Below are 26,871 nucleotides of genomic sequence, written 5' to 3' on the forward strand. Positions count from 1 at the left end.
ATGTACGGAGGGTCGCAGAAGAGCGGGAAGGGGGAACGCAAGAGCATGGCCTCGATGGAAGAGGCTGGCGGCAGGAAAGCGGAGCTTTTGGTGTTCGGCTATGCCTGTAAAGTGTTCCGCGACGACGAGAAAGCTCTGTTCCACGAGCAGGGAAAACACCTCATCCCATGGATGGGATACCGCAAAATCCTGATCGATAGGTTGGTGTGCCATTAGCCAGGCTGCTGTTGCACTGCATGCTGTCTGACCCATCCTTTTCTTTTCCTGCAGGCATACAAGTCCGTCATGTGGACCACAGTACATACTGATAGCCACCCCCAGATAGATGGTCTGTCATCTCTTCCTCTCTCGCTTGACTTTGTGCAGGAGGTCATGGGGGAAGAAGGGTTGACACGTCTTTTTCAGATCAAAATGAAATTTGAGATTCAAAAATTCAGCTAGAAATCGGGGGAGGAGGGGCGTCTGCCGAAAATCTGACACTCTTGGGTATATGAACTGGGCTCCATAAAGTTTTAAGTTGGAATGTTTTTTGATCTGAAAAGAATGAAGTGTTTAACTTGTTTGCTCCATCGTTTACATTTTCTGCAGAGTTTATATAAATTTGTGTTGGTGAGTAGAATAGGAAGATAGTAAATCACAACCGATAAAGACTTAAATGCCCCATACAACATATCCAGCAAGGTGTTTAGGCTGGTGAGCTTTCTCTTTGGAGGTTAATCATAACCACTTGTTTCTTTATACTTGCTGTCTTTTAGCACCTATAACTCATGTTTAAGTTGCTCACAGTGACAAGAATAATTGCATATTCTTGTCAGATCTATTACAAACTAATATGATATAGGCCTGCTACAAAATGAATAATGCTCGGAGCAAACTTTACAATGTATGTTGATATATAAAAATTGTAAGTTAAGGAGGTTTACATTTCAACATTTAAAAATAAAATGTAACATATTTACTTTGGAGAGGTTAAGAATAGTATATGTCAAAATTTTGCAGGCGTTCAAAATGCCCTTGTTTGTATTTGCCGGAGAACGTGGTGAAGGCGGTTAGCTTGGCAGAGTTTAAAAAGGGGTTAGACAGTTTCCTAAAGGCCAAGTCCATAAACCGCTACTAAATGGACTTGGGAAAAATCCACAATTCCAGGAATAACATGTATAGAATGTTTGTACGTTTGGGAAGCTTGCCAGGTGCCCTTAGCCTGGATTGGCCGCTGTCGTGGACAGGATGCTGGGCTCGATGGACCCTTGGTCTTTTCCCAGTGTGGCATTACTTACGTAATTATGTACTGGACATGTTTGGGAGCGGGAGGGCAGGGGAGAGAGGAGAATTGCTGGGGATGGATGGAGGGGTTCAGGGGAGAGAAGAGAATTGCTGCTGGGTATGGATGGATGCAGGGGGGAAGGGGAAAGAAGAGAACTGCTGGGTATGGATGGATAGAGGGGTAGGGGAGAGAAGAGAATTGCTGCTGGGTATGGATGGATGGAGGGGGGCAGGGGCGAGAAGATAATTGCTCGGTATGGATGGATGAGGGAGGGGGTCAGGGGAGAGAAGAGAATTGCTGCTGGGTATGGATGGATGGATGGAGGGGGGCAGGGGCGAGAAGATAATTGCTGGGTATGGGTGGATGGAGGGGGTCAGGGGAGAGAAGAGAAATGAAGAAGAAAGGAGGAGGAAAGAAAAGAAATAAATGGAAAGGAAACCCTAGAAACGGAGTCATGGGAACAGATAGAGAGCAACAGAATCAGATACTGGGCCAGCATGATCAGAAAAACAGTCACCAGACAACAAAGCAGTGGCGTACCAAGGGGGGGGGGCGGTGGGGGCTGTCCGCCCCGGGTGCATGCCGCTGGGGGGTGCCGCGGCGCGCGCCTGCTCTGAGTTCGCTGACTTCGCGCGTTCGCTGCAGCTCCCTCTGCTCTGCCCTGGAACAGGTTACTTCCTATTCCGGGTCAGAGGGAGCTGCAGCGAACGCGCGAAGTCAGGGAACTCTGAGCAGGCGCGCGCTGCGGCCCCCCCCAGTGGCATGTACCCGGGGGGGGGGGTCCGCGCTGCTTCGTGGGGGGGTGCTGCATCCGGGGGGGGGGGGGACGGGGCGCCGCCCCGGGTGTCCGTCCCCCTAGGAACGCCACTGCAACAAAGGTAGAAAAAAATTATTTTATTTTCATTTTAGTGTTTGGAATATGTCCACTTTGAGAATTTACATCTGCTGTCTTATTTTGCAATGTATAGCAACATGTTTCTTTCTGTTTTTCTGGTATTGTGCTGCATGCAGAGTCTAACTTCTTAGGATTTCAGGTTAATTTTGGAAGAATTTGAATAGGGCCTATCTCTGTTCTGCATGTATGACTGCAAGGCTATGTCTCTGAATAGGGAGGGATCTGTTTGTTAGGTTCTGAGATTTTGGTAACACATTTTTTCAGAGTTGGCAAGACTGTCTGTTCTCCTAATTCCTGGTCTATATGCTAATTTGGTTTGTGTCATTTTGAGTATACTGCAGAGATTATTTTTTTCCTGGTAAAGGGCTTCTAAAACAGACATCATGTTATGAGAATCAGGTTCTCAACATTAAAAGTTTATATTTATTTACTTATTTATGGCATTTTATACCGCATTAAACATGAATTAGATTGGAACCTGGGAGCATTTAATTTTTTTTTCCCTAGAGAGATTAATTCATTGCCGCCGCCCCCCCCCCCCCCAGACTCTCTCCCCGTCTATAGCCAGCTCTGCAATTTGGGGGGGGGGGCAGAGTTGGACAGGGGGGTGCAGAGTTGGATGGGGGTGCAGAGGTGGACTGGGGGGGGGGGGGCAGAGTTGGACCGGGGAGAGAGCCTGTTGTTAAACATTTACCAGCACACCACTGATTTTAGGATACAAATGGACAAGCATCTTGCACATATTAAACATGATTTTAGTGGATTTAAGATGAGAAAAAAAAACAAGTGTATTCTCATCTGTTGGTAGAAAGGAACTAATTTTGAGAAAAGTTGTCTATGTATTACAAATAGCAAGCTACATTAATTTAAACCACATTATATAGAGAATTATTAGAACATAATTAGACTGGATTTACTTTTCCTAATGCCCTGCTTTAAGTCCAGTATTCACATAGAAAGCTAGATAGCTAAGTCTATCACAGTGCAATCCAGCATAGTGGCCAGTAGCTAGAGGATAGAAACATGAGGTTTTAATTGCCAAACCTTAGATCATTCTTCTAGCTTCTGCAGATTCTTTTTCATGTTTTTCACTCCCTCCGGGGTGTCCACTCTGCTACAAATCTTAGTATCATCCGCAAAAAAGCAAACTTTACCTTCTAACGGTTCGGCAATGTCACTCACAAAGATACTGAACAGAATCGGCCGCAGCACTGATCCCTGAGGCTCTCCACTACTCACCTTTCCCTCATCCAAGCGAATTCCAGAGGGTGGTGGTTAATGGAATTCACTTTTTGTGTGTGTTACTAGAGGAAGAAATGATGATTGAATTAATAGTAGAGGAATGATATCCAAAATAAATCCTCTCGGCACCTTGACACACATTAATGATTTAGAGGAGAGCCGCTTGAGCCATTGTGAACCAATTGTAGTCAAGGAAAGTTTTCCAGTCTTCAATGAATGCTCAAGTACAGTATATTGTGATAACCAAACAGATTACTGACTACATGGATAAGTTCTCATTACTACATGAATCACAATCGGGATTCCACCCCCTCCATTGTACCGAAACTGTGCTAATCACTCTCCTGGCCAAATTAAAGCAGGAAATAGCTACAGGCAAGAACATACTTCTCCTCCAATTCGATATGTCGAGCACTTTCGACATGGTAAACCACAACATACTACTAAGACTCTTAGACTACTTCGGGATTGGTGGAAATATACTTAGCTGGATCAAGGGTTTTCTAACCACCAGAACATACCAAGTGAAATCAAACTTAAACATATCTCCCCCTTGGAAAGCAGACTGTGGAGTACCTCAAGGATCACCACTATAACCAACACTTTTCAACATAATGATGATCCCACTGGCCAAGTCTTTATCAAAGCAAGGCCTCAACACGTTCATCTACGCAAACGATGTCACAATATACATTCCCTTCAGACATGATCTAAAAGAAATCAACTATGAAATCAAACTCGGTCTGAACACCATGGACCAGGGGCGTAGCTACGGGTGGGTCTGGGTGGGCCCAGGCCCACCCAATCACAACTCAGGCCCACCCAGTCAGCGCTCTGAAAATCGGGTATTTAAAAATAAATCTGTGAAGCCGTTTTGCAGGCAGCACTTCGCGTCTGCCCTGTGTGCATTGCAAAGGAAGGAAATCGCCTCATCGGGCCTTCCCTCACTGTGTCCCACCCTGAGAGTGGGACACAATGAGGGAAGGCCCAAAGACGACGAGGCGATCTTTTGCAATGCACGCAGGGCAGACGCGAAGCGCTGCCTGCAAAACGGCTTCACAGATTTTTTTTTTAAAGGCAGGGTGGTGTGGCAGGAGAACTAAGAGGGCTGTCGATGGAGCTGGTAGTCGGGTCGTGTCGGGGGGTCTCAGATGGGAGAAGGGGACTGGGGTGGGGGGTCTCAGATGGGAGGAGGGGTGGGGAGGAGGGTGTCAGATAGGAGAAGGGGAGGGAAGGGGTGGGGAGGGCAAGGGGGCTCAGATGAGGGGAGGGGATCGGGTCTCAGATGGGAGAAGGGGAGGGAAGGGGAGGGAGGGGAGGGAAGGGGAGGGAGGGGAGGGGGTCTCTGATGGGAGAAGGGAACGGGAAGGGGGATGGAACTGGGATCTGAGAAGGGGCCAGTAGGGAAAATAGGCGCCATGCCTGGGGCTGGTGGGAAAATGGGGTATGCCTGGGGCAGGTGGGAGAATGGGTCTGGGGCTGAAAAGGGGGGGCCCTAATGCAAGGCATGTGGATGAAGGGGGCTGAAAAGGAGGGTAGGTGGGATAAGGGGGCTAGCACTGGAACTGGGGGGCTGAAAAGGGGCAAGGGCTGAAACTGTGGAGACTGGGGGCTGAAAAGGGGACAGGGAGAAGTGGCTGGGGCTGAAGCTCGGGACTGGTTAGAGAAAAGGGTTGAGGTTGAAACTGGGGGCTGAAAAGGGGACAGGGAGAAGTGGCTGGGGGCTGAATCTTGGGACTGGTGGGAGAAAAGAGCTGGGGCTGAAACTGGGAACTGGTGGGATAGTGGAGTTGAGACTGGGGGGCTGAAAAGGGAGGGCAGGTGGGAGATGTGGGCTGGGGCTAGGACTAGGGGCAGGTGGGATAAGGGGGCTAGAACTGGGGGCTGAAAAAAAGGGGCAGAGAGAGGGGACAGATCCTGGATGAAAGGGGGAGTGAGAGGGAGGGCAGACCCTGTATGGATGGGAGAGGGAGGGCAAATGGTGGATTGAAGGGGCAGAGAGAAAGGACAGACAGTGGATGGAAGGGATAGAAAGGGCAGACAGTGAATGGAAGGGGGAGAGAGAGAGGGCAGATGTGCATGGAAGGGGCAGGGAGAGAGGGCAGACATTGGATGGAGGGGACAGCAGAGAGGGCAGACACTGGATGGCAGAGAAAGAACAAAGACAGATGCTGGATGGAAGGAAAACAGTGAAAAGAAGATGAGGAAAGCAGAAACCAGAGACAACAAACTGTAAATAAAATATATATTTTTATTTTTTTTACTTTAGAATAAAGTAGTATTGTAGCTGTGTTAATAAATGTTTATAACAGAACATGTAAATAAGGTAATCTTTTTATTGGACTAATTTTAATACATTTTGACAAACTTTCGGAGAACAAAGCCCCCTTCCTCAGGTCAGGATAGGATACTGTAACAGCACTATACTGTATTGACCTGAGGCAGAAGGTTTTGGCCTCTGACAGCTAAATGTATTAGTCTAATAAAATGGTATTATTTTATTTTCTATATTTGTTTTATTTCTATTTGTTAATTTGTAAAGTGGTGATTGGTACTTGTTAGTTTTTTCAAATTTACATCTGCTGTCTCTATATTTTGCACAGTACTAGGGGACATTTTCTGTTTCTGTGGTGTTGCATTGTATGCAGAGTCTGGCATCTTGGGGGTTCAGTTTAATTTTTGTCTAAATAGAAAGTTTATGATTACTTATTTTATAGTGGATTCGGGTGTATCTGTGTTTGTGAAAAAGACATGGCTTTCAGTTGGCATTGACTGTGCAGGATCGATGATCTGTACTATTCTGTCTGGTTTCATTTTACAATAGGTGAATTGATGTTCTAGTGCTCACTGTAGTGTTTAAGATGATTTCCTTTTCCTTCTGTGACTCGTAGAAATGACTACTTATGGTATGGTAGAATTGCTCTATAGCTCCTCAGTGTTTTGTATTCTCGGTATGGTGGTTTTAAGGTTTGCAATATAGGTTCCGAATATGTATGTGGTTTATGTTGCTGTAGGACAGCTGTTGGGCAGACTGTTTATTAAAAATTATTTAGGATCCCAAAAAAACTGCTCACACCTATATATACATAGTGCCCACCCATATTAGCTCTGGGCCCACCCAAAATGTCAGGTCTGGCTATGCCACTGCCATGGACTCATGGGCAAATTCTTTTCAACTGAAACTGAACACTGAAAAAGCACACTGCCTCATCCTCTCATCTACTACTACTACTACTACTACTTTAACATTTCTAAAGTGTCTACTAGGGTTACGCAGTGCTGTACAATTTAACAAAGAAGGACATTCCCTGCTCAAAGGAGCTTACAATCTAATGGACTAAATGTCAAGTTGGGGCAGTCTAGATCTCATCACAACACGTACAAACCCAGCAGCTAGGTTGATATTTGGTAAATCAGGATTCGAAAATGCCAAACCCATCCGGGCAAAACTGCACTGGCTTCCAATCAAAGAACGTATCACCTTCAAAATCTGCACCCTGGTCCACAAAATTATCTACGGCCAAGTAGGATATATGACAAACCTCATTGACATACCAATCAGAAACATATCTAGTTCATCTCAAACATACCTAAACCTCCACTACCCAAACTGCAAAGGACTCAAATACTACTACTACTACTTAACATTTCTAATACAAAGCAACCTACGCATCCAGCTTCTCCTATATAAGCACACAATTATGGAACACACTGCCAAAAGCTGTGAAAACATCCTATGACCACCTAAACTTCAGAAAATCACTGAAAACCTACCTATTCAAAAAGGCATACCCCACCGACCCAACATAGAGATTCCTACGCTCAGCAACACAGCAAAACCAAAGCTCGTAATGGACACTATATAACCTTTCCTCTCCTCAATCCCCATTGTACCTGATGCACATGTACCTTTATTTGACCACAGTGTCACCTTGTATTTGTCTTTTTACCAGATTTGGTGAATGCCGTTATTCAACCACACTATCACCTTGTATTTGTTTCTCTACCGGACTAGGCGAAAGCCTTTACGGTATTATGTATGCCACATTGAGCCTGCAAACTGGTGGGAAAATGTGGGATACAAATGCAACAAATAAAAAAATAATGTACATCTCAGTGTTGCAATAGGTTAACAGTATTTTACACCAGTCAGTTCCAAAGCTAGATAGATAATCCTCGTAAAGATTCACAGAGACCTCTAGTTTGAATTGCTGGTATATAGGATCATATATCAATGAAAAATCCTGCTATTCAAAACAGATAATCATTAAAATCTTCCAACAGAATGTATATTAAAAGATGTGGGTCTAAAATATTGTTTAGATTATAAACACAGACCACATGTTGGAATACAAGTGCTCTTCTTAGACTGCTAGAAATAATTCATCTTTCTCTACTGAGATAGTTGCCATCATACCGATAACGCATGTTGGTGCATCTTAATGGCAGTGAAATGGATGCCAGAAAACCGGATATAGTAGTAAAAGTGAAAAACATCAGAAGGCATTGATTATAGAGCAGGGGCATATCTGCGTGGGGCCACAGGGGCCTGGGCCCCCGCAGATTTCGCCCTGGCCCCCCTCCCCGCCGTCAACCCTCCCCCGCTGCTTACTTTTGCTGGCGGGGGGCCCCAACCCCCGCCAGCCGAGGTCCGACCCGCAATCTCCATATTTCGTCTTCCGAAGTTCCTCCGTGGCCATGTGCTTCAAGGAAGTAACGCTGCAGTGCTGATTGGTTGAATCCAGTTCGGCGTCTGATATAGTAGTAAAAGTGAAAAACATCAGAATGGCATTGATTATAGAGGTGCCAGTTCCAAGCGATTACTCAGTGAATCACATGGAGAGAGGGAAGATTCTCAAGTACCAAAAAATACAGTCTGAAATTAAGAAAATGCAGCAGAAAAATACAGAAATATTTCTCATCGGTTTGGGAGCCACATGCTTGATCAAAAAGAACTTCCAAATGCACCTGGAGAAGTTGCCTATACGTGTTGCATCTTTTGAACTCCAGAAAGAAGATTCTTTGGCACAAGACAAATACTATACGACCGTTAGCAGTAAATTTGAGAGACTGAGATCATACTCCACATGCCCTGGCTTAGGAATGAGGTTTATTCTTGTCATGGTATGCACAAAACTGACCCAAATGAAGAAAATGTCCCAGAAAAAGTAGAAAAAGCATTGCAATATAGATGTCTAGCACATTTCATCTTATGTTTGTCTATACACTTTTGTAGTTTTTCTGGATCTACATAGAGGTAGCTTTGTTAGCATAACTCACAAGCATACCAAATCCAGCAGTTTTCTACCAAAATGTTTTCTGTTCAGAGGAGCTCTCAACCATGTTCCTCGAGAACTACACCCCAGTCAGATTTTCAAGTTCTCTACAACAAATATGCATAATATCTATTTGCATACAATGGAACCAGTACATGCAAATCAGTCTCATCCATATTCATTGTGGAGATCTTGAGAACCCGACTGGGTTGTGGACCTTGAGGAATGTGGTTGTCCTCTTTTGTGTTAGGTATTGATACAATTTCAAGCTGACAACTTCAAAAAGAGCACTACTTGGTACAAACCATTTCCTACGGTGATACCTAAAAACATAAGAATAGCCATACTGGGTCAGACCAATGTTCCATGTAGTCAGTATCCTGTGGCCAATCCAGGTCACAAGTACTTGGCAGGAACCTAAATAGTAGCAATAGTCCAAGCAACCATTCCTAGAGCAACCAGAGGCTTTCCCATGTCTGTCTCAATAGTAGACTATGAACCTTTCCTCCAGGAACTTTTCTAAAACTTTTTTAAACCAGATACCCTAAGCACTGTGAACACATACTCCAGCAGCAAGTTCCAGAACTATTCTTTGAGTGAAAAAATATTTCCTCCTATTTGTTTTAAATGTATTTCCATGTAACTTCGTTGCGTGTCCTTTGTTATTTTAAGAGTAAAAAAAATCGATTCACTTCTACTCATTCTCAGGGCCATGCCTAGGGTCTCCGGCGCCCCCCTGCAGTTGGCCCCGCCCCCCCTGAAAACAATCGCTGCACTACCCGCCCTCTTCTCCCCAGATCCTTTTCCTTTTTTTTTTTGTTTAAATTTACCTCTGTCCGGCGGCAGCGTAGCGTTAGTGAGGAGGCGGCGCTCCCCCGCCCCGACGTGTCAGTCTTCCCTTCGCTCAGTGTCCCGCCTTCTTCTGACGTCATTCTGATGTCAGAAGAAGGCGGAACTGAGCGAAGGGAAGACTGACACGTCGGGGCGGGGGAGCGCCGCCTCCTTCTCACTAACGCTACGCTGCCGCTGGACAGAGGTAAATTTAAACAAAAAAAAAAAGGAAAAGGATCTGGGGAGAAGAGGGCAAGGTAAGCATGGTGCGGCGGGGTGCCCCCCAGAGGATGGCGCCCTCCTGCCATGCTTACCTCGCTTACCGTGTTGGCACGGCCCTGCTCATTCTACACCATTTGTATTGCTCAATCATATCTCCCCTCAGCTGTCTCTTTTCCGTCCTATCCTCTGTAGCCTTTCCTGATATGAGAGGAGTTCTCTTCTCTTTATCATGTTGGTTGCTCTTCTTTGAACCAATACCTAGATATCAACATCCAGTCTCTAAAATCTGGTAGACTGTGTATAGAATTACATAATAATAATAAAGTTGAGCAGAAATATGTGTGAATTTGTCAGTTGACAGATGTTTACTATTGAAATTCTAATTTTTAGCTTCATCATTATCTGAAGAACGTCCACTTTAAGAACAATCTGGATGAAGAGATTTATTTTAATGAGAACAGAGACCTGAATACTGGCTACAATATTATCAATTTCGCTTATTTACCCAATGGAGTACTGCATCGTGAAATTGTTGGAAGTTATAATCCTTATGCTTCCCAAGGGCAGAATTTCATCATCAATGAGAAGGCGATTGTATGGGAGAGTACATTCACCCAGGTCAGATTTAAGAAACATTAGAGAATGAGGGAAGGCACTGGACCATGTTGAATCATGCATGTTTTTTTTTTAAACTCCAGCTGTGAAACTGGATTATCACAATTTTACACGATGCAAAAATAGAGTAGTACACCTTGCAAATACGTTTTAATTGATAAAAGCATGCATGTATATGTTTAGATAAAGCTGAGAAGAAGAACTATTCTGGAAGAGGATATTAGAAATGGGTAAAAAAAGACTAAATAAAAAAGAAGGTGGCCAATTTTCAAACTGATTTAGTTGTCTAAGAAAAGGCTTACAGGGTCTTTTACTAAGGGGCATTAGCTTTTGTAGCTCGTGCAACAAATCAGCTGCTGCTTAACGCTGAGATGCCCCTAGAAATATAATGGGCATCTCAGCATTTTGCACCAGCTGATTTGTAGCATGAGCTAAAAATGTTAGCGCACCTTAGTAAAAGACCCCCTTCACTTGATATACCTAAGTCTCTCTCTACAACCTGACCACCATGCCCTGGACTACTTCGTGTACCAATCCCAACCTTATTTAAACACTCGCCCTCCACAGCTTGACGATTCCCCAACCTAACCTTACTTAATCTAACCCTCCTTCCACAACCAGAGATTTTTGAGGGGACTTGGTGAGAAGGAAGAGGACTACTAGACTACCAGGAAATGTGTGGGAGGGGTGGAAGGGAAGTTGGGGGGGGGGCACTCAACCACCACAGTGATTTTTTTTAATATGAAGAGGAGGGGGTTGGATATGTGGGAGAGGGGTGGTTGCTCTTAAACACCAGAGATATGTATGGTGGGGTGATAAGAGGTATTTGATTGGAGGGAAGGGTGATATTAAGGTTATGTTTGTAAATAATGGTCTCCCCCCCCCCCCCCATTCATAGTGAGGAATATTAGAGGTTAAATGTTAGTATAGTAAATAAGATGGAAAATTACTAAATGCTATCTTTACCAGATGCATGGAAATTTTATTAGGAATAAACAAGTTATTTATTAGGAATTGAACAAGTTCAAAGAGAACAGGGAAGTGAATGCGATGCATGCAGATGTCTGAGCATACAGATGATGCATGGAATAATATATGATAGTTCTGCATTCCTATAAATGTTAGATTTTTACTGGAACCACTACAGGCAGTTTCAGAAAGTACCCTGAACTTGCAGATGTAAGCAGAATATAATCTATCTAATGATTTTTCAAAAGTTTCTGTCCCATGATTTGTGATGTAACCAGTTAATTTGTGACTTACTGCATTCTTAATAAAAGAGCATAAGACCTGGGGGATTTTGAGACAGTTCTGGGTGGCCTCACTGCGTTATGTGAGACACTCTGTTCTCTCCCCAAAGGCCTTTGATCTATATATTTTTTTTTTTATTGATGGTGTGCATCTGGATTTCTTTCATTTGGCCTCCTAGAGACTGAAGTAAAGAGCTGGGTATTTTTCCTACCCTGATGGGATCTTAGGCATTCAGGGGCTGATTAATGCCACAGTATGCTTTAGAAGTCAACTTTCCTGTCAGTGATTGAGCCAATCTGATTCCATAAAAAGTAAGGATACCTGCAAGAGTGTCTGAAACTCAGAAACTCTCCTGGCAAATGCAATGGCTACCAGAAGACGTAAGTTCCTTAAGTGTAAATCTTGTAAGCTGTTCATACAGCACACTGCAAGGAATTGAGTGCCAGATTAAGATTCCATTCCATACAAATCATCTGCAAGGGACGATGGAGATAAGTAATTCCTTTCAGAAAAATAAACATCATCCAGGTGAGCAACTATGGAAGAATTCTGCATCTTCCTTGTGAAAGAAGCAAGTGCTGCCACCTGGAGATTCAAGGAGGCCAGAGCTAATCTCATCTTCAGACCTTTATGAGGAAAAGCCAAAATATGAGCCATGGAAAAATTGGGGGAAAAGCCCTGTCCATGCAGCAGCTATCTACACTTTCGCACAGGCAACTCATGAGGAATAGGGAAGAAATTATTTGCTTTGAATGGAGCCCTGAGAGAGCAGCCCATTGTGCTGTGCTAGCTGAAGTGGCTAGAGGACCTCTTTCAGAAAGATTGTACATTATTTGACAATAGCGTGTGCATACATGCGCCGTGGTGCATACTTCAACAACTGCACATGTAACATATTATCAGGAAAGAGTGTACATTCTTTCTGAAAGAGTCAGTAAAGCAAGCATCACCCAAACCAAAACATAATAAACAATGATGCAAACAATATGGGAAATGAATCACAAAACAGACATTTTTTGAGCTGTCCATCCCTATTTCTGACTAAACCAAGACAGTTGAAGGGGAGGAGGAGGAGAATATCATGCAAATAGCCTGTTACTGTTAGCCTCTGCCTAATTCTTGTTGCTGTTATAATTACTGTCCTTTATTGCTGAAAGACAGAAAAATTAAGTAAGGTTGCTGGTTCAGAACTCTAACTTGGGACTGTACTGAATTATTGAAAGCAAGAAAGATAGAGCATGAGTGAATATGAACAGCTTAGCAAGGAGGGGCCTTAATTTTTAAAGTAACCTGCAAAAAAAGAACAGTACACATATTATTTCCATTTCAAGCTGAATTTCACATTCCAGAGGCTTGATAGTAGGAGTTGTCCCATAGGTGGTCAGAAATGGAAACCTGCATTTTAACAATCACAGGTGAATAATATTTAAAAAACATATAAAAACAGGGTGATTGTTATATCAAATTACCCAGATTTTTCTTTCAATATTTAGACACCTCCTCAAGCCAAATGCAGTGAGAGCTGCCCTCCTGGCTTCAGAAAATTAACAAGGGAAAGTGAGCCTATCTGCTGCTTCGACTGTATTCCGTGTCCACAGGGAGAGATCTCAAACCAAAGTGGTGAGTGATATCATATGGCATGATGACTATGGGTTATTTGCTCTGGTGCTCATTTTCAAGAGAGAAAAAAATGTCTCAAAAGCAGCACAAAGGGGCAGATGGACATTTTTCTCACTAAATACTACTACTACTTAACATTTCTAGAGCGCTACTAGGGTTACGCAGCGCTGTACAAATTAACGAATAAGGACGGTCCCTGCTCAGAAGAGCTTACAATCTAAAGGACGAAATGTCAAGTTGGGGTAGATGAGATTTCCTGAGAAGAGATGTAGTGATTAGGTGCCGAAGGTGACATTGAAGAGGTGGGCTTTGAGCAATGATTTGAAGATGGGTAGGGAGGGGGCCCGGCGTATGGGCTCAGGGAGTTTGTTCCAAGCATGGGGAGAGGCGAGGCAGAAAGGGCGAAGCCTAGAGTTGGCGGTGGTGGAGAAGGGTACTGAAAGGAGGGATTTGTCTTGAGAGTGGAGGTTACGGGTAGGGACGTAAGGGGAGATGAGGGTAGAGAGGTAAGGAGGGGCTGCAGATCGAGTGCATTTGTAGGTGAGTAGGAGAAGCTTGAACTGTATTCGGTATCTGATCGGAAGCCAGTGAAGTGACTTGAGGAGAGGGGTGATATGAGTATATCGGTTAAGGCGGAAGATAAGACGTGCGGCAGAGTTCTGAATGGACTGAAGGGGGGATAGATGGCTAAGTGGGAGGCCGGTGAGGAGTAGGTTGCAGTAGTCAAGGCGAGAGGTAATGAGAGAGTGGATGAGAGTTCGGGTGGTGTGTTCGGAGAGGAAGGGGCGAATTTTGCTAATGTTATAGAGGAAGAAGCGACAGGTCTTGGCTATCTGCTGGATATGCGCAGAGAAGGAGAGGGAGGAGTCGAAGATGACACCGAGGTTGCGGGCAGATGAGATGGGGACGATGAGGGTGTTATCAACTGAGATAGAGAGTGAAGGGAGAGGAGAAGTGGGTTTGGGTGGGAAAACAATAAGTTCAGTCTTGGCCATGTTCAGTTTCAGGTGGCGGTTGGACATCCAGGCAGCAATGTCAGATAAGCAGGCCGATACCTTGGCCTGGGTTTCCGCAGTGATTTCTGGTGTGGAGAGATAAAGCTGGGTGTCGTCAGCATAAAGATGATAGTGGAAATCATGAGAAGAGATCAGGGAGCCTAAGGAAGAGGTGTAGATTGAAAAAAGAAGGGGCCCAAGGACAGATCCCTGAGGAACTCCAACAGAGAGCGGGATAGGGGAGGAGGACGAACCATGAGAGTGTACTCTGAAGGTACGATGGGAGAGATAAGAGGAGAACCAGGAGAGGACAGAGCCCTGGAACCCAAAGGAGGACAGTGTGTCAAGAAGTAGGTTGTGATTGACAGTGTGAAAAGCGGCGGATAGGTCGAGGAGGATGAGGATGGAGTAGTGACCTTTGGATTTGACGAGGAACAGGTCATTGCAGACCTTAGATAGTGCCGTTTCTGTCGAGTGTAGGGGGCGAAAGCCGGATTGAAGCGGATCGAGGATGGCATGAGTGGAGAGAAAATCAATGCAGCGGCTGTGGATGGCGCGTTCAAGTATCTTGGAGAGGAAGGGTAGGAGGGAAATGGGGCGGTAGTTGGAGGGACAGGTAGGGTCAAGTGATGGTTTTTTGAGGAGTGGTGTGACCACAGCATGCTTGAAGGTGTCCGGGACAGTTGCAGTGGAGAGAGAGAGGTTGAGGATATGACAGATGGTGGGGGTGATAGTAGGAGTGATGGTGATAAGTAGGTTGGTGGGGATGGGGTCTGAGGAACAGGTGGTGGATTTCGAGATGGAGAGGAGATGAGCGGTTTCCTCTTCGGTGATAGCAGGAAAAGAGGAGAAGGAGGCCTGGGTAGGTTGGTTGAGAGAGTGGGTTATAGGATGAAGAGGAGGAGAAGGTTTGGTGGTGAATTCGAGGCTGATCTTCTGGACCTTGTCATGGAAGTAGTCGGCCAGAGATTGAGGAGAGAGTGAGGGGTGGGGTGGGAGCGGAGGGCACTTTGAGGAGGGAGTTGAGGGTGGCGAAGAGACGACGTGGGTTAGAGCTGAGGGAATTAGTCAGTTGGGTGTAATAGTCCTGTTTAGCGAGGAATAGGGAGGATTGGAAGGAGGATAGCATGAATTTAAAGTGAATGAAGTCAGTATGGGCGCGAGATTTCCTCCAGAGGCGTTCAGCCGAGCGGGCGCAGGAGCGAAGGTAACGGGTGCAAGGGGTCAGCCAGGGCTGGGGATTGGTACGCCTTGTGGGACGGGAGATGGACGGTGCAAGGGTGTCTAGGGCAGAGGAGAGAGTGGCATTGTAAGTGGAGACAGCTATGTCGACAGATTTGGAGGACATGATGGAAGGGAGGAGATCAGAGATACTAGAGGATAAGGTGGGGGGGTCAACAGCCTGGAGATTTCTGGACGTAGTAGTTAGTGTTGGGCGAGATTGAGGGGGAGGGTGCTGAAGTGTGAATGTGATTAGGTGATGGTCAGAGATAGGAAGAGCTGAAACGGAGAAATTGGAGGGTGAGCAAGTAGAAGAGAGGACGAGATCAAGACAGTGGCCAGATTTGTGAGTAGGGGTGGTGGGGCTCAGTTGGAGGTTGAAGGAGGAGGTAAGAGTGAGGAACTGAGAAACATACGAGTCGGATGGGTTATCAGTGTGAATGTTGAAGTCACCGAGAATGAGGGATGGGGATGAGGGCTCAAGAAAAACGGAGAGCCAGGCATCGAAGTCGGTAAGAAAGGAAGGGAGGGATTTATCAGGGGGGCGGTAGATGACTGCAACTCTGAGTGGCAGTGGGTGGAATAGACGGATGGAGTGAACTTCAAAGGATGAGAAGCAGTGAGACTGAGGTAGGTGGAGAGGTTGAAAACTGCAGGAGGGCGAAAGTAGTAGCCCGACGCCGCCACCGCGGCCAGTTGGGCGGGGCGAATGGGAGAAAAGATAACCTCCGTGGCATAGGGCTGCGATTGAGGCAGAGTCGTCAGGGGTGAGCCAGGTTTCAGTTAGGGCGAGCAGTTGAAGGGAATGGGAGATGAAGAGATCGTGGGTGAAGGGAAGTTTGTTGCAGATCGAGTGGGCGTTCCACAGGGCGCACGAGAAGGGGAGCGAGGAGGGGGGGGAGGAGGGGAATAGAGATGAGATTGGAGATATCACGGGGACGTTTGCATAGATGAGATGAGGACGAGGACAGGTGTAGGGGACCTGGGTTGGGATTGATGTCACCCGCGGATAGCAGGAGAAGGAGCAAGAGAGTGCGGAGAAGGGTGGGTGAGGAAGGGCGACGAAGGCGACGAAGACGGGATGCGCTGAGGAGGAAAGGGGAAGGGTTCATGGCAGGAAGGAGGTATTGAAGGTTGAGAGCTAGGAAGGAGGAGGACGACAGTATGGATGGTGAGGTGGTGGGGTACAGGGGTAGGTAGGGTATTGCAGTAGTGAGCAGGACGGAGGAGGACAGGGATGGGTAGTGAGATCGTGTGGTATACAGCGGTGGGAGGGGGAAAAGATTAGGGAGGGACAGGGCAAGGAATAGGATGTGAATGGGGGCCATGAGTAGTGACTGAGGTGTTCACAGGGCAGGTGGGTGGGCTGGGAGACAGGTAGGTGAGGGTGAGCAGTTGGGCAGGGGAGTGATGAGTTGGTAGGAAGATGGGCTGGGATGCAGGCAGGTTTCAGGGTGGGTGGTAGTCAGTCAGTCAGATGATTGGCTAGTAGGCAGGGTGAGTGGCAGGAGCAGGTGAGTGCAGTGGAGAGCACAGTTGGGCGAGAGCACAGTAGCAGTACTGGAACAAGCTGGAATGGTTTGAAGCAGGAGCTGGCGGACTAGAACAAGCTGAAGCAAACAGACTGGAACAAGCTGAAGCAGACGGACTGGAACAGGCTGAGTCAGGCAGTCTGGAGCAAGCTGGCTGGAGCAGAAGGCCTGGAGTGAGCAGGGAGAAGCTGGAGCAGAATGACTGGAGCAAGCAGGGAGAAGCTGGATCAAGCGGACTGGAACAGGTTGGAGCAGATGGACTGGAGCAAGCAGGGAGAGCAGGATCGGTGGACTGGAACAAGCTGGATCAGGCGGACTGGAACAAGCAGGACGAAGCTGGAACAGGCGGACTGGAGCAAGCAGGAAGAAGCTGGATCAGGCGGACTGGAGCAAGCAGGAAGACGCTGGATTAGGCAGACTGGAGCAAGCAGGATGGACTGGAGCAAGCAAGAAGAGCAGGATCGGGCGGACTGGAACAAGCTGGATCAGGCGGACTGGAACAAGCAGGAAGAAGCTGGAACAGGCGGACTGGAGCAAGCAGGAAGAAGCTGGATCAGGCGGACTGGAACATGCGGGCAGAAGTCAGATCAGGCGGACTGGAACAAGCAGGGAGAGCCGGATCAGGTGGACTTGAACAAGCAGGAAGAAGCTGGATCAGGCGGACTGGAGCAACAGGGAGAAACTGGATTGGGTGGCTGGAAGAGATGGACTGGACAGGCAGGGAAAAGCCGGGTTGGGAGACTGGAACAGACCAGTGCCAGTGGAACTCTGCCTCACCTCGGCTTCTGTCTCTTACCTAGTCAGCCCGGTCGCTGGATGTGCGGGCTGGAACAAGCTGGGGCTGATGGACTCTGCCTCCTCTCGGCCTCCTTAGCTCCTGTCCCGCTCCTGTCACACCCCGACACCACTGCAGGATGGATCCCGGTCCCTTGGTCCACGATCCGCGCCCAGGCCGTTCCGGCAGGGAGCACGGCTGCAGTGCACAGGACCTCGGGGCGCGACCAGTGCAGCAGACACGGGCCAACGGATGGACGACGGCGAAGTGGATAGGCCGCAGCCACGTGGCAGCAGACAGTCTGGATCAGCCCTGGGCCGACCGCACGCTCACCCGCGCCAGATCGGCAGGCATGGGGAAAGGCCAGCGAGGGATGGGGAAGGGCTAGCGAGGAGGATCGGTGGGGAGCCCTGCCGGAGCATCCGCTGCTCCCGCAGCCCAGGACTCCCGCCGCGACCTGGCTGGTCGACCGACCGCGGCACTGCCACGAGGTGCTCAGTCTGGCCGCCAGCACCGCCGAGAGTCATCTAAATCACAATTTTCAAAACTCAGAATTGGGATGTTTTATTCTGCAGTTCATCTAAATTGCAAGAGGGCATGTGGGAGGTGTGTTTTCGGTGACATTTGGGAGGGCTTTAAATCTTTATGTTTTTCTGCTATAATGGAGCAGAAAAAATGGTCCAGGGCAGAAAAGAAATATGTTTGTATCTAGACTTATTCTAGTCATGGCTAAGTCTGAAAAAGGCACCCTAACAGATCAACTTACAGTGGACAGATGAAGGCATGACTCCCCCTTAATCCCACAGTGGTCACTGACCCACTCCCATCATCCAAAGATGCAACAGTGACAACAGATACCAGGCTCTATGACAGTTCCAGATATTATGGTCATTCCTAACACAACAGCATACAAGTACATTGAGTAGCCTTCTGGTCAGTGCAGTAAACAGTGAACTATGAGACCCAGGTTCAATTTCCAGTTTAACTCTTTAATTTCAGTGCAAATATGGGAGTTCTCTGGAACATAGAAATTCCTCCCATACATATGTGTACAAACACACACACACATTTAAATAAAACAAGGATAAACACCTCAAAATCCCAACTGAATCCTTCAAACAAAAAGGCTATAGCCATAAAATAATTTGCAAGAATATTAACAATCTATTGCAGTACAAGGAAAAGAAAGCCACTGATAGTATCCAGGGCTAGAAAAAATTTGAGAAGAACCATAAAAGATCTACAGCCACTATTCCAGGAGGATGAACTACTGAAAGAGATATTCCCAGCCCCACCACAGTTGGACTTCCAACATTCACCCAATAAAAAACCCAAATTAGTGAAAAGCAAGCTCCCAAAACAAGCTCAAAAAGAAGAGCATGGCACGCATCCCTGCAGTATACTAGCACAGGATCTCAGTTATTCACATGGGAAAAACATTCAGCATAAGGGGATCCTTCACATGCTCATCTATAAATGTGGTATATATCATTCAATTTAAAAAGTGTGAAGAAGGGTGCTATATTGGAGAAACAAGACAGATGCTAAAGACGAGACTTAATCTATGTAGACATCATATGAAACATGACAGTGCCAACCAGGCAGTGGCGTTCCTGGACTCGATGGCACCCGGGGCGGAGTGCCAATGCGCCCCCCCACCCGGGTGCAGCGTGCCCCCCCGCTAGATGACACCCCCCCCCTGGGTGCACGCCGCTGGGGGGGTGCCGCAGCGCGCGCCTGCTCCTCCATGTTCGCTAAACTTCGTTTGTTCGCTGCAGCTCCCTCTGCCCCGGAACAGGAAGTAACCTGTTCCGGGGCAGAGGGAGCTGCAGCGAATGAACCAAGTTTAGCGAACTCGGAGGAGCAGGCGAGCGCCGTGGCACCCCCCAGCGGCGTGCACCCGGGGAGGACCGCCCCCACCCCCCCCCCCCCTTGGTACGCCACTGCAACCAGGATGTCACATCTTAGATAAAGCCCTTTAGAAACCCAGAACACTGCATCAGGGAATGTAAGACCTTTGAAGTCAACAGGATGAAGTATTTTGACACCTACCAGACAGGACCTAACAAAGTTCTGGGTTTTCTAGCTTACTATAAACCATAAAATTCTGCTGCTTTGTCACCCTCTTATCACCCAGCCTTCTCTCCCTGTCTCTCACCCACCCAGCTCTCCTTATTTCTCACCTAATCCACCCCATCCTCTTCCTATGAGACTCTCATTGGAATGCCTTTGTGTTTCACTTACATATTCTGATATTTGTCAACATTTGCTTATTTCTGAGCTAAAGGAGGAGGGTTACCTTTGAAAGCTAATCAGCTGTAAAGGACTAAAATAGAAGCTGATGCATGCCACTACCTTCTCTTACATAAGCACGCAATTATGGAACGCATTACCGACAGACCTGAAAACAATCGACGAAACAACTATCTTTTGCAAATCTCTGAAGACATATCTCGTCACCAAGGCCTACAATGAGAACCTGTAGCCACACTAATCCACCTCACCAACCCACTCAGTTAAGAAAGCCCACCTTCTATAATTACCCTAATCACTCCCTTCCTTCTTCTTTCTTCTCTTACTTAATCTCTGCACAATACTAAATGTATCTGTTATCCTGTAATGACAATGTTAACAAAACTATGTAAGCCACATTGAGCCTGCAAATAGGTGGGAAAATGTGGGATACAAATGCAATAAATAAATAAATAAAATAAAAAATGTATTGTTAGTTCAAAACAAAAACTATCATCTTATTTTCTTTTCTATGCTTTGTTTTATTTCTCTTTATTAACTTTTCATTGGAAATTACATTTGAGGATCATAACATGAAGCTCCAATGAGGTAAAAATGGAAATAACACAAGAAAATGTTCTTAATGGAAATAATTTTGAAAGCATGCAGCAGCCATCTAATAGCAAAAATGATAGATACTCAAGAAGCATAAGATATGCACAGAGATAAGTCAGAACTCAACTGGAGTCTATAACAAGTCAAAGCGGATGAGAATGAGTATCTGCATCAGAGGATAAATGGCAGACAAATGCTAACAGATCTGAATCCCTGTCAACAATAGCAAGAGGCAGTCACTGTTTTTTGAATCGAACACTGTCATAGAAGCTCCTTAAGCCAGAGAACTCAAACAGTAATATTGAACAGTGCTGTTTAAAGTCAACTGCAGTACTCTTGTTTTATTTACTTTTACTTTATCTATTTACAAAACTAAATATACGTTCCAGGGAAATGTCACAGCAGTTTACAGCCAAAAACATAATCAACCATCAATTTAAATCATTGTACATACGCACACAACTGTGGAACGCATTACCGAAAGCCTTGAAAACGACATACGACCACCTAATCTTCTGGAAAACACTAAAAACTAACCTATTTAAAAAGGCATACCCTACCGATCCAACTTAAATGCCTGATCTCTGCAACACAACAAAACTAAAGTACGTAATGGACATAATACAACTCTTCCGCTGTAGGATTCCCTAATGTGGCTGTGCAACACGATCTTTACCTACCACAACATCACTTTCTATTTGTTCACACCGGAGTCAGCAAACGCCTCTCCGGTACTATGTAACCCACATTGAGCCTACAAATAGGTGGGAAAATGTGGAATACAAATGTAACAAATAAATAAATAAACACCCCTTGACATTTATCACAACTATACCTAATAAACTCCAATACTACCAGAATTCAGTAAAAAAAGGCCTCATCCTCTAAAAACTTCAATAACTCTCATCTCGGCTGAATTCATGACAGGATCACAATGAGGGGCATAATCAAACAGGGACGACCATCTCTAAGGGCGCCCATCTCTAGGAACGTCCCGGCGAAGGGGCGGGCAAATCGCTATTATCGAAACAAGATGAGCATCCATCTTTTGTTTAGATAATACGGTCGGGGACGCCAAAAACTCAACATTTAGGTCAACCTTAGAGATTGTCCTCCTTGGTTTTCGGCGATAATGGAAACCGAGGACGCTGATCTCAAAAACAACCAAATCCAAGGCATTTGGTCCTGGTAGGAGCCAGCATTAGTAGTGCACTGGTCCCCCTGACATGCCAGGACACCAACTGGGCAACCTAGGGGGCACTGCTGTGGACTTCAGAAAAAGCTCCCAGGTGCATAGCTCCCTTACCATGTGTGCTGAGCCCCCCCAAAATCCACTCCGCACAACTGTACACCACTACCATAGCCCTAAGGGGTAAAAGGGGGGCACCTACATGTGGGTACAGTGGGTTTTGGGTGGGTTTTGAAGGGCTCACATTTACCAGCACAAGTGTAACAGGTAGGGGGGATGGGCCTGGGTCCAACTGCCTGAAGTGCACTGCAGTACCCACTAAAACTGCTCCAGGGACCTGCATACTGCTGTCGTGGAGCTGGGTATGACATTTGAGGCTGGCATAGAGGCTGGCAAAAAATGTTTTTAAAATTTTTTTTAGGGTGGGAGGGGGTTGGTGACCACTAGGGAAGTAACGGGAGGTCACCCTCGATTCCCTCCGGTGGTAATCTGGTCAGTTTGGGCACCTTTTTGTGGCTTGGTCGTGAAAAAAAAGAACCAAGTAAAGTCGGCCAAATGCTCGTCAGGGACGCCCTTCTTTTTTCCATTATCGGCTGAGGATGCCCATCTCTTCAGCACTCCCCAGTCCCGCCTTTGCTACGCTTACAACAAACCCCCGTGAACTTTGGTCATCCCCGCGACGGACTGCAGTTGAGGACGCCCAAAATCGGCTTTCAATTATGCCGATTTGGGCGACCCTGAGAGGACACCCATCTCCCGATTTGTGTTAGAAGACAGGAACCCTTCTCTTTCGAAAATGCACCTGTAAGTCTTCTGGAGAAACAAATGGTTTTGTTCTTGACAAACCTCCAGGGGAATGGTTTATAATAGCACAGCCACCATCAACTGAAGGCCCTTTATATTCCAGCCGAGTCACCAGGAAGGATGATTCAGCTAGAATAACCTGCTGTGAGGACTGCAGAACCATCCCATTGACTGCTACCAACCAAAACTGAAAGTTTAAACTGTTTCCTTCATTTTATTTGAAGCCGATTCAAATCCTTCTAAGTAGGAAGTACATGATCCCTAGCCTTCTTGCCCACCAACATTTTTGAGTTGAATTCTGAAACATCTGCAATTGACATAGGATGTTCAATGGTAATACTTGGTATAAAGAACTACAGTAATCCAGCCTCCTGGTATGGTAATTGGCACGTGAAAACTGTAGATGATTCTTTCTAAATAGAAAAAGACTGGGGTGCTAAATCAATCCTAGGCTTCCATAAGTCATCTGAAATACAAAGAAGATCTGAGTTGTACCTCCACATCATGCAGCATCTCTTTGGGGAACAAAGTTAGATTATCAAAATGAGAGGCCACTAAATTGTTTAATGAGCCATTTAATCATGATAAGTGACCAATAATGACCACTTATCAGTAATTGGAATTAATTGGAATACAGTTAGATTCAACACTTTGATTCCCCAAATCCATGCAATATTCAAGAGCTGCTTCTACTATTTGTGACAGTTACGTTCCCTCTCTCCTTACATCGAGAAGGTATATTTTAGAACCCAGTAGTGCATACCATGATAACATCAAGACTGGATTACTGTAATGCACTCTACAAAGGTTTGACTACAAAGGGCCTGCACCAGCTCTAATTGATTCAGTATGCTGCAGCAACACTAAAAGAAGGTTGCAAGTGACATGACCACATCACACCATTTTTATAAAAACTTCATTGGCTACGTAACTAACTTGCTAGTCTCACTCACACATACAAGGGGCTTCACATACTTCAAAGGACATGTTTATCCACTCCTACTCTAGCTGTGACCATATTTAACCATCTCTCTGACCTCATGTGCACCTTTCTTTAAATTAGTCACCTTACTTTCTAACTCCTCTCACTCTCTTACCTATCTATATGTTGCATCTCATCCCATGGCTTTTCCTACCATCTCTATGCTGATGACTCCCAAATCTACCTTTCTACCCCTGATATCTCACCTTGCATCCAAACCAAAGTTTCAGCATGCTTGTCTGACATTGCTGTCTGGATGTCTCAATGCCACCTGAAATTAAACATGACCAAAACCGAGCTTCTCATTTTTCCCCCCAAACCCACCTCCCACTCCCCCCGTTTTCTATTTCTGTTGATGGCTCTCTCATTCTCCCTGTCTCCTCAGCTCGAAACCTTGGGGTTATCTTTGACTCTTCTCTCTCCTTCTCTGCTCATATCCAGCAGACCGCCAAGACCTGTCGTTTCTTTCTTTACAACATCCATAAAATCTGCCCCTTTCTTTCTGATCACTCTACCAAAACCCTCATCCACACCCTTGTCACCTCTCATTTAGACTACTGCAATCTGCTTCTTGCTGGCCTCCCACTTGGTCACCTCTCTCCTCTCCAGTCGGTTCAAAACTCTGCTGCCCGTCTCGTCTTCCGCCAGGGTCGCTTTACTTGTACTACCCCTCTCCTCAGGTCACTTCACTGGCTCCCTATCTGTTTTCGCATCCTGTTCAAGCTTCTTCTACTGACCTATAGATGTACTCACTCTGCTGCTCCCCAGTATCTCTCCACACTCGTCCTTCCCTACACCCCTTCCCGTGCACTCCGCTCCATGGATAAATCCTTCTTATCTGTTCCCTTCTCCACTACTACGAACTCCAGACTTCGCGCCTTCTGTCTCGCTACACCCTACGCCTGGAATAAACTTCCTGAGCCCCTACGTCTTGCCCCATCCTTGGCCATCTTTAAATCTAGACTGAAAGCCCACCTATTTAACATTGATTTTGACTCGTAACCACTCGCCTCCACCTACCCTCCTCTCCTCCTTCCTGTACACATTAATTGATTTGATTTGCTTACTTTTTTTTTGTCTATTAGATTGTAAGCTCTTTGAGCAGGGACTGTCCTTCTATGTTTGTGCAGCGCTGCGTACGCCTTGCAGCGCTATAGAAATGCTAAATAGTAGTAGTAGTAGTAGTAGTAGTTATACCCTACACTGTCAATTAAAATGTTCTATTACATATTTTCTTGACATTGTAAGTAGTATACTATGCCATACTTTGTATTGTTATTTGAATACTGCTGTAATCGTCTATTGCTCATGTTTGATTTATTCTTACTGCACAATGCCTTGAGTGAATTCCTTCAAAATGGCAGTAAATACCCGTGCTTCTTTCTATGCATATTCTATAAAAAGGCAAACGTAAATTCCAACTTGCGCACCCAAAATGGGGTTGCGGTCATTGGAGGAGCGTGGGTGTGTCAGTACCATTAATTAATCAAATGCATGCATGTTATAGAATTCAGGCCTAAACGTGTAGACAAAGGCACATACATTTACATTAGGTTTTCCACTGGTGCAAATGGCTGAGCCTAATTCTAGGTACATCCAACCAGCAAAAGCATATTCTAACAACCATGCCTAAATTTAGGGGTGGCTTATAGAATACATTTAGGCGGGTCCATCAGACGAGCCTAGGTATAGCACACCATATATAGAATCAGGTCCAACGCTTAAAGTGTTGTATAATAGGCTCCGTACCAGGAACTGCAGCTACATTTAGGCATGACCATTTACACCAACAAAACCTTATTATAAATCTCAGTGTCTAAACTAGGCATGGATCTCCTTTATTGAATAACAATGTACATATATAAAAGGAACACTCCCAAACCTCCCATGACCCTCCCATGCTGAGCCCCCATTTTTGGGCCCACTAACAAGTCAATAACACTGTATATCAGAAGATAGCCCTGCAAAAATGAATTAAGCCAGAAGCCATTTGCGGTTGGTAAATCATTTTGAACATTGATATTACAGTGTTCATGTTGCTCACTTTCTAGCAAATAGATGAAAAACAAAAGAAAGAAAAGGGATGAGGTATACAGGAAACAATAGAAGCCATGTGCTTTTTTTCATTTAGTGAGACGAGTTGAAATTATTCTTCGCAAAGTGTCTGTATACTGTTCATACTGATGCTGATTTGTAGCTGGTTGATGTGCATCAAAACTACTTCACCATTCTAAACTTCAGGATATTAAAGAACAACATTATCTGCTGAAGTCTGAGGTATAGGGAATTAATGAAAGGATCATGCACTATCCCAAAATCAATGCTGTTTATGAGATATTGAGACAATGTTCATCTTCCTCAGATATGGACAACTGTGTGAAATGTCGAGAGGACCACTGGCCCAATCATAAGAGAGATACTTGTATACCAAAACGGAAAGATTTCCTGTCCTATGAAGAGGCTATTGGGATAGCTTTGACTACCAGCTGCATTTTCTTCTCTCTTATCAATGCAATCATTCTGGGAATCTTCATTCATTACCGAGACACACCTATTGTGAGAGCCAATAACCGGAACATCAGCTATATCCTCCTTATCTCCCTTATGATCTGCTTTCTATGCTCCTTGATGTTCATTGGCTGTCCTGAGCCCGTGACCTGCTTTCTCCGTCAGACTACCTTTGGGATGATTTTCTCTATCTCACTCTCTTCCATACTGGCAAAAACCATCACTGTGGTTATGGCCTTTCATGCAACCAAGCCTGGAAGTAAGCTCCGGAAATGGATGGGTTCTAGGATCTCCTACACTATAATACTTTCCTGCTCTCTTTTTCAATTTATTCTCTGTCTCATCTGGTTGTTTTCTGCTCCTCCATTCCCATATCTTAATATGCAATCAGAGATTGGGGCAAAACTAATTGAATGTAATGAAGGGTCAATGATTGCATTTTACTGTGTCCTGGGTTTCCTAGGATTTCTGGCTTCCATCAGCTTCGTCACTGCATTCTTATCAAGAAATCTTCCTGACAATTTCAATGAGGCCAAGTACATTACTTTCAGCATGCTGGTGTTCTGCAGTGTTTGGATAACTTTTATCCCAACATATCTGAGCACAAGAGGAAAATACATGGTAGCAGTGGAGATATTTGCCATACAAGCTTCCAGTGCTGGACTGCTGGGATGTATCTTTATGTCCAAATGTTGCATTATCCTATTAAGGCCCGATATGAATAGCAGGAAATCTATAACAAAAAAACAACTGAAATGAATGTTTGTTTTTGTTTTTTTTAATTCTGTGCAAGTTAAAGCTA

At 45.5% G+C, this 26,871-nt stretch overlaps 1 protein-coding gene across 1 annotated transcript; it reads left to right on the forward strand.

Annotated features, from left to right (window-relative positions):
• On the forward strand, positions 1 to 26,828 carry LOC115464412 (vomeronasal type-2 receptor 26-like). The gene is made up of 4 exons (XM_030194793.1): positions 1 to 204; positions 10,121 to 10,348; positions 13,090 to 13,216; positions 25,924 to 26,828. The coding sequence occupies exons 1-4, from the start codon at positions 1 to 3 to the stop codon at positions 26,826 to 26,828; spliced, it is 1,464 nt and encodes a 487-aa protein (XP_030050653.1).
• The last annotated feature ends 43 nt before the right edge of the window (positions 26,829 to 26,871 follow it).

This window comes from Microcaecilia unicolor, chromosome 3 (genome assembly GCF_901765095.1).
Source record: "Microcaecilia unicolor chromosome 3, aMicUni1.1, whole genome shotgun sequence".
Taxonomy (NCBI): domain Eukaryota; kingdom Metazoa; phylum Chordata; class Amphibia; order Gymnophiona; family Siphonopidae; genus Microcaecilia; species Microcaecilia unicolor.